The sequence below is a fragment of the Bombina bombina genome, chromosome 4 (assembly GCF_027579735.1).
Source record: "Bombina bombina isolate aBomBom1 chromosome 4, aBomBom1.pri, whole genome shotgun sequence".
NCBI classification, from domain to species: Eukaryota; Metazoa; Chordata; class Amphibia; order Anura; family Bombinatoridae; genus Bombina; species Bombina bombina.
In genome coordinates this window covers 49,867,106-49,880,582 of record NC_069502.1, presented here as the reverse complement: position 1 = coordinate 49,880,582, position 13,477 = coordinate 49,867,106, and the positions used below count along the sequence as shown (strand labels likewise).

Genomic DNA, 13,477 nt, shown 5'->3' with positions numbered 1-13,477 from the left:
GTATTTAGAGTTGTCTGAGTGGCTACGTTAGGCTCAGAAAAGGGTGCGTTGAGCCTAATTTAGCTCCACTTCAACCCTCAATACCAGCATTGCTTACGGTAGCGGTAAGCTGGAAAAACGTGCTCCTGCACGATATCCCCATAGGAAACAATGGGGCAATTTGGGTTGAAAAAATACCTAACACCTGCAAAAAAAGCAGCGTTCAGCTCCTAACGCAGCCCCATTGCTTCCTATGGGGAACACTCTCTATTGCCCCAATTTATCAAAGGGCTTGCGGACCTGATCCGACACTGCGGATCAGGTCTGCAAGACCTCGCTAAATGCGGAGAGCAATACGCTCTCTGCATTTAACATTGCACCAGCAGCTCACAAGAGCTGCTGGTGCAACGCCGCCCCCTGCTGACTCGCGGCCAATCAGCCGCCAGCAGGGAGCTGTCATTCAACCCGATTGTATTCGATCGGGTTTATTTCCGGCGATTCCTGTCTGCCTGCTCAGAGCAGGCAGACAGGGTTATGAAGCAGCTGTCTTTAGACCGCTGCTTCATAAGTTGTGTTTCTGGTGAGTCTGAAGACTCGCCAGAAACACGGCCCTTCAAGCTCCATACGGAGCTTGATAAATGAGCCTGTAAGTCTGCACCTAACACCCTAACAGGAACTCCGAGTCTAAACACCCTAACCTTACACTTATTAACCCCTAATCTGCCGCCCTTGCTATTGCTGACACCTGCATTATATTATTAACCCCTAATCTGCCGCTCCGGACACCGCCGACACCTACATTATCCCTATGAACCCCTAATCTGCTGCCCCAAATATCGCCAACACCGACATTATATTTATTAACCCCTAATCTGCCCCCCAACGTGGCCGTTACCTACCTACACTTATTAACCCCTAATCTGCTGACCGGACCTCTCCGCCACTTTAATAAATGTATTAACCCCTAAACTGCCACACTCCCGCCTCGCAAACACTATAATAAATAGTATTAACCTCTAATCTGCCCTCCCTAACATCGCCGCCTCCTACCTACAATTATTAACCCCTAATCTCCCGCCCGCAACGTCGCCGCTACTATAATAAAATTATTAATCCCTAAACCTAACTCTAACCCTAACCCTAATACCCCCCTAAGTTAAATATCATTTTAATTAAACAAAATAATATTCCTAAAATAAAATAAAATAATCCTATTTAAAACTAAATACTTACCTATCAAATAAACCCTAAAATAGCTACAATATAACTAATAATTACATTGTAGCTATTTTAGGATTTATATTTATTTTACAGGCAACTTTGTATTTATTTTAACTAGGTACAATAACTATTAAATAGTTAATAACTATTTAATAGCTACCTAGTTAAAATAACTACAAAATTACCTGTAAAATAAATCCTAGCCTATGTTACAAATACACCTAACACTAGACTATCATTAAATTAATTAAATAAATAAACTACAATTAGCTAAACTAAAATACAATTGAATAGACTAATCTATAATACAAAAAAAACACTAAATTACAAAAAATAAAAAAAATTACAAGAAGTTTAAACTAATTACACCTAATCTAAGCCCCCTAATAAAATAAAAAAGCCCCCCAAAATAAAAAAATGCCCTACCCTATCCTAAATGACAAAAGTAATCAGCTCTTTTACCAGCCCTTGAAAGGGCTTTTTGTGGGGCATTGCCCCAAAGTAATCAGCTCTTTTACCTGAAAATAAAAATACAATACCCCCCAACATTAAAACCCACCACCCACATACCCCTACTCTAACCCACCCAAACATCCCTTAAAAAAACCTATCGCTAACCCCCTGAAGATCATCCTACCTTGAGTCGTCTTCACTCAGCCAAGCCGAATTCTTCATCCAAGGTGCGCAGAGGAGGTCCTTCATCCGGTAGAAGTCTTCACCCAAGCGGGGCAAGAAGAGGTCCTTCATCCGGTAGAAGTCTTTATCCAGGCAGCGTCTTCAATCTTCATCCATCCGGAGCAGAGCGGAGCCATCTTCAACGGAGCCGACGTGGAGCCATCCTCTTCAACCAACGACTTCCCGACGAATGAAGGTTCCTTTAAGGGACGTCATCCAAGATGGCGTCCCTTCAATTCCGATTGGTTGATAGGATTCTATGAGCCAATCGGAATTAAGGTAGAAAAAATCTGATTGGCTGATGCAATCAGCAATCAGATTGAAGTTCAATCCAGATGATGTCCCTTAAAGGAACCTTCATTCATCGGGAAGCCGTCGGTTGAAGAGGATGGCTCCGCATCGGCTCCTTTGAAGATGGCTCTGCTCCGCTACGGATGGATGAAGATTGAAGATGCCGCCTGGTTGAAGACTTCTACCGGATGGAGGACCTCTTCTTGCCCCGCTTGGATGAAGACTTCTACCGGATGAAGGACCTCCTCTGCGCACCTTGGATGAAGAATTCGGCTCGGCTGGGTGAAGACGACTCAAGGTAGGGAGATCTTCAGGGGGTTAGCGATAGGTTTTATTAAGGGGGTTTTGGGTGGGTTAGAGTAGGTATATGTGGGTGGTGGGTTGTAATGTTGGGGGGTATAGCCCTTTAAAGTGCTGGTAAAAGAGCTGATTACTTTTGTAGTTTAGAATAGGGTATGGCATTTTTTTATTTTGGGGGGATTATTTAATTTATTAGGGGGCTTAAATTAGGTGTAATTAGTTTAAACTTCTTGTAATTATTTTTTATTTTTTGTAATTTAGTGGGGGGGGGTTTGTATTATAGAATAGTTTATTTTATTGTATTTTAGTTTAGCTAATTGTAGGTAATTTATTTAATTAATTTAATGATAGTGTAGTGTTAGGTGTATTTGTAACTTAGGTTAGGATTTATTTTACAGGTAATTTTGTACTTATTTTAACTAGGTAGCTATTAAATAGTTATTAAGTATTTAATAGCTATTGTACCTAGTTAAAATAAATATAAAGTTGCCTGTAAAATAAATATAAATCCTAAAATAGCTACAATGTAATTATTAGTTATATTGTAGCTATATTAGGGTTTATTTTATAGGTAAGTATTTAGTTTTAATTTATTTAATTTTAGGAATATTATTTCGTTTATTTTAAATTATATTTATGTTAGGGGGGTGTTAGGGTTAGGGTTAGAGTTAGGTTTAGGGGTTAATAACTTTATTATAGTAGCAGTGACGTTGGGGGGGGAGATTAGGGGTTAATAATTGTAGGTAGGTGGCGGTGATGTTAGGGAGGGCAGATTAGGGATTAATACTATTTATTATAGTGTTTGCAAGGCGGGAGTGTGGCAGTTTAGGGGTTAATACATTTATTAAAGTGACGGCGAGGTCCGGTTGGCAGATTAGGGGTTAATAAGTGTAGTTATGGTAGCGGCGACGTTGGGGGGGGGGCAGATTAGGGGTTAATAAATATAATGTCGGTGTCGGCGATGTTGGGGGCAGCAGATTAGCGATTCATAGGGATAATGTAGGTGGTGGCGGTGTCCGGAGCGGCAGATTAGGGGTTCATTTTTTTTATTATAGTGGAGGCGATGTGGGGGGGGCTCGGTTTAGGGGTACATAGGTAGTTTATGGGTGTTAGTGTACTTTGTAGCACAGATGTTAGAAACTTTATATTCACGCGTTAGCCCATAAAGCTCTTTACTACTTACTTTTTTTGTTGGTAGGAGTCTTGTCGGTAGAGGGTCTACCGCTCACTTCTTCCAAGACTCCAAATACCCGCGTTAGGCAGATCCCATAGAAAAGATAGGATACGCAATTGGCGTAAGGGGATCTGCGGTAGCCTGGAGTTGTGGTAAGGAAGTGAGAGTTAGACCCCTTCCTGGCTGACTCTAAATACCAGCGGGCGGTAAAAAGCAGCGTTAGGACCCCTTAACGCTGCTTTTGACAGCTAACGCCAAACTCTAAATTTAGCTGTAAGAATAAAAACCTCCTCAACTGAAAAACAACAGCATATTACCATTGAATATGGAGGGAAGTACTAGTTGCACCTGTTTAATGCTGAAAATTGTGGTCTTTCCATTTCTCCTGAGTTTCTAAGCAGTGTGAACCATGTCAAAATCTAGGTTTCCTTATTTAGGGCTAGATTATAAGTGGAGCGCTAATTTATCGCTTGCCCTTAACAGGCAAATTTAACTGGTGCACAATAAATAACCAGCCAGTACAAATGGCTGGTTAATGCTACCGCAAGCAATTAGCACTCCGAACAGAGATCACTGGTTATTTTTTTTAAATGAACCCCAATTGCCCCAAATGTAAGCGTATTCTTGTTTTTGTTAACCCCTTAATGACCACAGCACTTTTCCATTTTCTGTCCGTTTGGGACCAAGGCTATTTTTACATTTCTGCGGTGTTTGTGTTTAGCTGTAATTTTCCTCTTACTCATTTACTGTACCCACACATATTATATACCGTTTTTCTCGCGATTAAATGGACTTTCTAAAGATACCATTATTCATCATATCTTATCATTTACTATAAAAAAAAATATAAAATATGAGGAAAAAATCGAAAAAAACACACTTTTTCTAACTTTGACCCCCAAAATCTTTTACATATCTACAACCACCAAAAAACACCCATGCTAAATAGTTTCAAAATTTTATCCTGAGTTTAGAAATACCAAATGTTTACATGTTCTTTGCTTTTTTTGTAACTTATAGGGCCATAAATACAAGTAGCACTTTGCTATTTCCAAACCATTTTTTTTTTTTCAAAATTAGCGCTAGTAACATTAGAACACTAATATCTTTCAGGAATCTCTGAATATCCATTGACATGTATATATTTTTTTTAGTAGACAACCCAAAGTATTGATCTAGGCCCATTTTGGTATATTTCATGCCACCATTTTACCGCCAAATGCGATCAAATACAAAAAATCATTCACTTTTTCACAAATTTTTTCACAAACTTTTGGTTTCTCACTGAAATTATTTACAAACCGCTTGTGCAATTATGGCATAAATGGTTGTAAATTCTTCTCTGGGATCCCCTTTGTTCAGAAATAGCAGACATATATGGCTTTGGCGTTGCTTTTTGGTAGTTAGAAGGCCGCTAAATGCCACTGCGCACCACACGTGTATTATGCCCAGCAGTGAAGGGGTTAATTAGGGAGCATGTAGGGAGCATTTTGGGGTAATTTTAGCTTTAGTGTAGTGTAGTAGACAACCCCAACTATTGATCTAGGCCCATTTTGGTATATTTCATGCCACCATTTCACCGCCAAATGCAATCAAATTAAAAAAAAACGTTAACTTTTTCACAATTTTAGGTTTCTCACTGAAATCATTTACAAACAGCTTATGCAATTATGGCACAAATGGTTGTAAATGCTTCTCTGGGATCCCCTTTGTTCAGAAATAGCAGACATATATGGCTTTGGCAAAGCTTTTTGGTAATTAGAAGGCCGCTAAATGCTGCTGCGCATCACGCGTGTATTATGGCTAGCAGTGAAGGGGTTAATTATGTAGCTTGTAGGGAACTTGCAGGGTTAATGTTAGCTTTAGTGTAGAGCTCAGCCACCCACCTGAAACATCAGACCCCCTGATGCCTCCCAAATAGCTCTCTTCCCTCCCCCACCCCACAATTGTCCCCGCCATCTTAAGTACTGGCAGAAACTCTGCCAGTACTAAAATAAAAGGTATTTTGGGGCTTTTTTGAGGTTTTTTTTAGCATATTTACTTATGCTGCTGTGTAGGATCCCCCCTTAGCCCCCAACCTCACAGATCCCCCACCAAACAGCTCTCTAACCCTCCCCCTCTGCCTTAATGGGCGCCATCTTGGGTACTGGCAGCTGTCTGCCAGTACCCAGTTTAGAAAAAAATGTGCTTTTTTTTAAGAAAAAATCCCTTTTTCTGTAGTGTAGCTCCCCCCCCACCCAAGACCAACCCCCCACCCCTCCAAGATCCCTTTGACTGCTGTTTATTTTTTTCATCTTTGCCCTTTTCCCCCACATAGTTACATTCATTTTCTGTAGTATAGTGGTTCCCACCCGCTCCCGCCCTGTGCACGCGCCCGCCCGCCGCCCTCTGTGCACGCGCACGCACGCCGTGCGCGTCCCCGTCAGCTCCGCCCTCGATCCCGCCCCCCTCCACCTTACACGGCCCATCGATGGCCGCCCACCCGCCTCCCAAGTCAGCTCCCACCCACCAACAATACCGGCCATCGATGTCCGGTGCAGAGATGGCCACAGAGTAGGATCGCTTCCAGCTGCTTTCCACACCGAGGACGTGCAGGGTACGTCCTCAGGCGTTAACTACCTTTTGTTTGAGGACGTACCCTGCACGTCCTTGGTCGTTAAGGGGTTAAAAAAATATATATTTTTTTTTTATTTATTTTTATTAAGAATCCAAACTTGCCGGTCTGTCCAACATGATCCGCTCAGCATACGCTGTCGGCATTTATTATTTGTGGCCAATCCACTAGCAGGGGTGTCAATCAGCCCGATCATATAGGATTGGGCGGATTGATGTCTGCAGCCTCAGACCAGGTGGACCAGTTATGGAGAAGCAGTCTTAATACCGCTGCTTCATAACTGCTGTTTCTGGCGAGCCAGGAGGCTCTCGTGGAAACAGGGGCATCAAGCTCCATTTGGAGCTTGATAATTCGGCCCCATAGTTTCAAAACAATGTCACGGTTAGGATTACAAGCTATTTTGCTTACAATGTATAATATTTTTCAATTTAGATTCTTGGTTTTACATTTTCAAAATAAACATCTACAATAAAGAATAGCAACTGTGCCTCAGTTATTTATTTAAAACGTTAAAATAAGCAATATGCGTGTCCATTCCATACAAGTATATAACATTAAAGTGGCTGTATAGTATATAGCTAATTTGGTCTATTGTCCTTCGGACCATACTTTTTTTGTTTGACCCTTAGGAGTGTATTAAAATGGGGAGAGAGTAAGCGCTAGAAAGCTTAAAAGGCTAGTAAAAAGTACATTTTAATACATATAAAAATTTACAAATGGCAATCAGACGCATGGATCCATGTCTGACTTAACAAAAAAATATATAATAAACAAAAAAATATATATATAATATAAAAAATATATATAATAAACAAATCTAAAAGTATCTAAAAATATCCAATGGAGTAAAGCATGTGACGCTGACTTAGTGAGCCAGTGATGAGGAGTTAGAAGGACATGTACATTCAATAATATAAACAACCTAAGTGAGTGATTGAGTGCACACAATAGCTGTCATCAAAGAAAAATAGCATTCACAAAAAATAGTGTTCACAAAAATTGACGTACATAAAAAATGTTCAAATGTTCAACCGGTTATATATGTAAGTGAATCCAGTAGTGTTTCCTCCAAAGTGACGTGTAGAAATATAACGTGAAGTCAATAATAGTAGAATGTAAACGTTGAGTGGGTCAAATTATTGTGGTTCAGCTTCTAAATTAAAAAATCGTAAATCCATGAGGTGTATAAAAATAAAAATAAAAATAACTTGTGAGAAAATCCACGTGGAAAACTTGAATTCAAGTAATAAACAAAGGTCAAAAATAAAAAGACAAAAATAAAAAGACAAAAATATCAAAAGACAAAAATAGAAAATCAGTGATAATATTAAAAAGCACTTAAGATCTAGTGAAAACAAATCCTTAATTCAGATGTTAAAAATCCTTGGTAAGATCCAGAACAAACAAATACATCAATAAAATACCTAAAAGGGAACAAAAGAGAAACAAATAGTGCAACACTGTATATGATATATAATATATGTAATCAAAACCAAGCTCACCAGTATGCCAACGCGTTTTGGCCTAGACTAGGCCTTTCTCAAGACTATACTGTATCAGAAAATCTGGGAGCTTTAAGTAGGGTCAGTGTTGAAATGATTGGTGCTGTTTTGGTGCCATTTTTTTTGCCTTTCCTGTTTCACCCATTGCATCTCTGGGATATTTCCTATGTCATGTTTCCTGTTTCACCCATTGCATCTCTGAGATATTTCCTATGTTATGTTTATGTTTTCCCATCTTAAACGTCAATTGGTTCCTATTATTGCCACAAATTCTAGTATAAATCTAGATTTTCCTATTTATTTGTTTTTTATTTTCATTATTAGGTAATAGTAGCGTTTTGTCAATGTTGTTATTATTATATTCTGTGTTAACTCCGTTAGTTTACTGGGCGGGTTTCCCCTTTCTTTGGGCTCAAATTGCTTATTTATTTACATGGACTGGTTCTCATTTATGAATTGCCCCTGTTGATGTCAAAAACTTAATTTCCAATGCGATCTTATTTTGAAAATTGCTATGACCGGAAGTGGCCTGGTATCGCGGCATCAACTTCCGTTTTAGCTTTTGGGAGACATAGTTTATTCGATTCCCCGGTCTCTATCATGTGACCGGAAGTTCCTTGGTCCACTGGTCTGCATCATATGACCGGAAGGTGCAGCATCATATTCCCCATTGACTTATGGGATATGTAGTTCCCTCACTTATTAGGACTACAGATCTTTCTCAGATGTTCGGTATTACCCGATCTTACTATGGCTCATTGTCTCTATGTGTCTATAACATTTAATGTCAGAGTCAATGTGCCAATATGTAATAGAATCGGTTACTGGGAATTGTCAATTCTTTGAATAATGTATGTAATTTCTTACGATGCTGATCTGTCACTGCTTATATTAAAACTGCTTCTAATAAAACTTGCTATGTTAATTCTAAGCACATTCTTGGATCCTAATAAAACTCACTTTCTTAATTCTAGGCACATTCTTGGATCCTAATATTGAATAGCTTTACAATTTACTTTTATTTGTTCATACTTTCGCAATGGATAGCCGTTTCACTTTTTCCTTCTAGTTCTTTTGAAAATAAAGCCTATGGGTATTCTCAAGGAGCCATTGAGTCATATATGACCTTGATAAAGTATAGACCTGCAATGTTTTTCTAACTTAACATTGTGAGACGTTTATTGCATCCTAATGCTGTATCTCACCGCCGATGGTGGGATGACAAACTGTAATGTCTCAAGAGGGATCAAGGATCTTCCTATCTGTTCACAGTGAAGGTGTAAGCTCAGATCTAATTGGGAGGGTTTCATTACATTTGTATGTGTATATAAAGGACTTTAGGTGACCATTAACCAGAAATCAGCTGGTGTAAGATCAGGCGTAAATACACTCAAAGTGATGGCTTCTGTTTGACTTTGGGGCAGACGTGGGGTAGAGGATACAAGATACAAAATCTTCAAATTATGATATTTTATTTCACACAGTAAGTAGTCCTACATTAGATTGTTATGTATATACCAGTGTATGAATACAGGGTTTTTTCTTTTTTAGTTCAATATGACAATTTTAAAGTTGTCATACTGAATGTGTTCAGTTTCTCATGAGTTTCTAAGCAATGTGAACCATGTCAAAATCTAGGTTTCCTTATTTAGGGCTAGATTATAAGTGGAGCGCTAATTTATCGCTTGCCCTTAACAGGCAAATTTAACTGGTGCATGATAAATAACCAGCCAGTGCAAATGGCTGGTTAATGCTACCGCAAGCAATTAGCACTCCGAACAGAGATCACTGGTTATTTTTTTTAAATGAACCCCAATTGCCCCAAATGTCAGCGTATTCTTGTTTTTTGTTAAAAAAAAAAAATTAAATTTATTTTTATTAAGAATCCAAACTTGCCGGTCTGTCCAACATGCTCAGCATACGCTGTCGGCATTTATTAATAATTCGGCCCCATAGTTTCAAAACAATGTCACGGTTAGGATTACAAGTTATTTTGCTTACAATGTCGAATATTTTTCAATTTAGATTCTTGATTTTACATTTTCAAAATAAACATCTACAATAAAGAATAGCAACTGTGCCTCAGTTATTTCTTTAAAACGTTAAAATAAGCAATATGCGTGTCCATTCCATACAAGTATATAACATTAAAGTGGATGTATAGTATATAGCTAATTTGGTCTATTGTCCTTCGGACCATACTTTTTTGTTTGACCCTTAGGAGTAGGGTGACCATATTGCCGCTTTAAAAAGGGACACATATGAAAAATACATATGTCAGAGCTATTTTCAAGGCTGTTTAAATAGATGTTTTGTATAAGAACCCTCGCATATGTATTTTTCATATGTGTCCCTTTTTAAAGCGGCAATATGGTCAGCCTACTTAGGAGTGTATTGATGTGGAAGGAGTATAGTGTATTGAGCGTACGCTAATTCTGGTTGAGTGGATAGTATGCCTATAATATTCTATATTTGGGACTCACAGTCCTCCTTGAATTATTGAGTGTGACATTATAGATTGATTAATTCTGGGGGGGGGGCTTCTGTTCCATGTGAAAGAACTAAATAATTGTATCTGTACGATGTAGCTAGGGGGTATTGGTATGGGTAGGGTTTATAAGATGTTTAAAAGTCTTGGGAAAGCATTCATTTTAATAGTGTTTATCACGCCCAACCATGTAAGGTTCTTAAAGTTCCATGAAGAGAGATCCCGTGTTAATGCTGATTTGACAGGAATATAGTTTAATTTATTTACAGAATATTTGTTATCTGCAAGGAGAATACCCAGGTATTTCAAAGATCCATTACACTATCTAAACTGGCAGGTATTTTTGATTTGGCTCTCTAATTGTGGTGTGAAGGATACTCCCAGGATCTTTGATTTGATTAAGTTGACAAACAAAATTGTGTGTTTATAAATAGGTCTAATTCTTTTAGTAAATGGGGGATTGATCTTTCAGTGTTGGTAAGGGTAAAAAGAACATATTCTGCGAACATGGACAATTTGTATTCCTCTCCTTTAAGTGATATACCTGAAATTTCTAGGTTGTTTCTAATTTTAGTTTCAAGCGTTTCTATCAGGCAGGCAAAAATTAGCAGGGATAAAGGGCATCCCTGCCTGGTTCCATTAGTGATTTGGAACGGTTGGGAAAGAATGCCTTTAAGAAAGATCCGAGTGCTAGGGGAGGCTTAAAGGGGAAAAATTATGTGCAGTATTGCATTGCCTAGGCCAAACATCTGCAAAGTGGCCCTCAGGAAAGGCCATCCGACCTGATCAAAAGCCTTCTCCTTGGCATGCCATATTAGATAGAGATTACTTACGTCTTTCGCCTCCCGATTGGGGGCAAAGCCAACCTGATCCTGGTGTATGATATGTGGTAAAAAAAATTCAGTCTATTTGCTAAAATGCTTTTGTAAATTTTGACATCCGAAGTCAGCGATGAGATTGGGTGGTAGTTTGTAATTTGGGAGATGGATTTGTTAGGCTTGGGGATTATCACAATATGTGCTTAGAGGGTGAGGGGGGGGGGGCAATGTGTAATTATCAATGCTGTGAAAATAAGCCAGTAGGTGTGAAACTAAAAGGTCTTTAAATTTAGAGTAATAAGTGTTTCCTAACCCATTCAGTCCCGGTGCCTTCCCAGATGGAAGTGAGGTAATAGCAATTTGGAGTTCCTCAGGAGTAAAAGAAGCTTCTAAGTCATTATGTTGTTCTGTGGCAAGTGAAGGTAGGTGTAATTGGGATAGGTATCCATGTATGTCATTCTTGCTAGGGCAAGGGTGATGTTGTCCTAGATTGTATAGTTTTTCTTAATAATTGAATGTATTTGCTATGTCTTTGGAAGAGGACCATTGTTTTCCTTATTATGTTCATAATGTAGCATTTGTATCTTCTGTTCCTGAGTTGTCTAGCTAACATTTTCCTGTGTTTATTGGAATCTTCACAATATATTTTTTTTAAGAGCCCTACATTTAGCCTCAATATCTAGATATTGATTTAATTGTTATCTTTTGTATTTCATTCTTTCTAGGAGGGAGTGGTCTTGAGGATCTAGTTTATGAATATCTTATAGTTTATTTAATTAAATCCTCTAAGGCTATTAGCTCTCCTCTGATAATGGATATGTGCATTTCAGATGTGTTGTATGTCTATGTCTGATGTGCTATTTAATCTAAAGTATTCCTCGATGGACTTTGTAAGTTGAATGCAGATCACAGGGTCTTTTAATAATGTTTCGTCAAGTTTTCACACTTGATCCTGGGCTTGTGAGGTAGGCCACTTGAGGGTGCAGCTGATCACGGCATGATCTGATCATGTAAGTGTGAGGATATCTGTGTGTTGGACTAAAGCTAGACTCATAACTTCAAATAGCAAATAATTGATTCTGATATATGTCTATTGAGGATGTGAAAATAAAGTATAGTATTTTGGACTTCCGGTGGGCGGGTCAAGGAGGAAGCAGCTTTGAGAGAGAGCTCCGGAGCTGTGGACATTTATTAAAACTTTTAATCTATATAAATACCCTTCTTGTGGGCAACATTTTACTTTCCTCGAGACCTGGGTGCGTTCCAGCCTTGGTACACTGGGTACCCGGCAATTCTAAGCACCGGCTAGCAACATTCGCCCCCGCTGCGGGTCGGAACTCTTACCCGCAGATTGTGTGAAGGAGGTGATCCGAGAGAGGACTGGGATCGATAGGACTGTAGCTGCAGAGACATCCTCTTTTTGCCCCAGGAAAGTCAGACACGGATACCACGGTGAGAAGCGCCGCTCCCCCCCCTCGCCCATTCACATGCCAACAGATAAACCACGAGGGAGGAGGGGGATAGGCCTGGGAGGTGGGGCTGGAGAGGGGAGAGCTGCCTGACAATTCTGGAAAGACTCCTTCAAAGACGGAGTTCGAGGCGCTACAGATATAACGCCCAAGTTGGCCGTACTTACTGTCTCAGCAGCTTTCACAGGGCGCGAAAATGTCCAGGCGCCATCTTGGCTTGTGCATAACGACTGGCGGGTGCTCCTTTCTCCCCGCACATTAACCCGGATCAGACTCAGGACGATACCCAGACAGCATTACATCTGGGATTGATGATTGATGATTCATTCTGAGGCGGATTTCTTCACAGTTCAACGTCAAGATATGGGTAAGACACATCATTAACACCTTTGCATAATTCTCCCCACCACCACTGAGAGACACTTTTTTTTATTAGCACCTGGGAAGCTTACAAAGACTGGTGTGGGAATCTGTACTACCTCTGAACTGTTGGGGATTGGGCAAATGTGTAGTTTCCTATGTGTCTTTGTATAGGCTGAGTGAAAATTCATGACTAAACTGCAGTCATTCTGATAGACACAGCCTAGCTGAGGTTCAGAGACATTCAACATAATTTGAACTGAAAGATAGGGGAAGAGACTCTCAGACCTATACCTCACATATAAGATCGCTGTGCCTGGGTAGTTTTGGGGTGTACCCCCTGTTCCCTCACATAAATCCTCCTGCTGGTGGGAAACTCGCCCATTTTTGATCCACTGTGATAAAGAAATAAGACATATTACTTAACAGAAAGAGCAGTGGGTCACTCATACATGAAAGTGGATAAATATTTTTATAAAATAACACGCCCCCAGGAAGGCGCTATGACCCATAAAAATAAGATGGGGGACAAGAAGAACAGGCACCAGTCCGAAGTGAGTGCAGAAATATCCCCACACTCAATGGA

The 13,477-nt window shown here is 39.6% G+C and overlaps 1 protein-coding gene across 1 annotated transcript in view; it reads right to left on the bottom strand.

Moving 5' to 3' along the window:
- LOC128656840 (vomeronasal type-2 receptor 26-like) overlaps positions 1-12,475 on the bottom strand; it is an 80,446-nt gene extending 67,971 nt beyond the window's left edge. Inside the window, exon 1 of the mRNA XM_053711006.1 lies at positions 12,407-12,475. Within this exon, the coding sequence (XP_053566981.1) occupies positions 12,407-12,475 (69 nt within the window). The remainder of the gene's footprint in view (positions 1-12,406) is intronic.
- Positions 12,476-13,477: the final 1,002 nt, after the last annotated feature.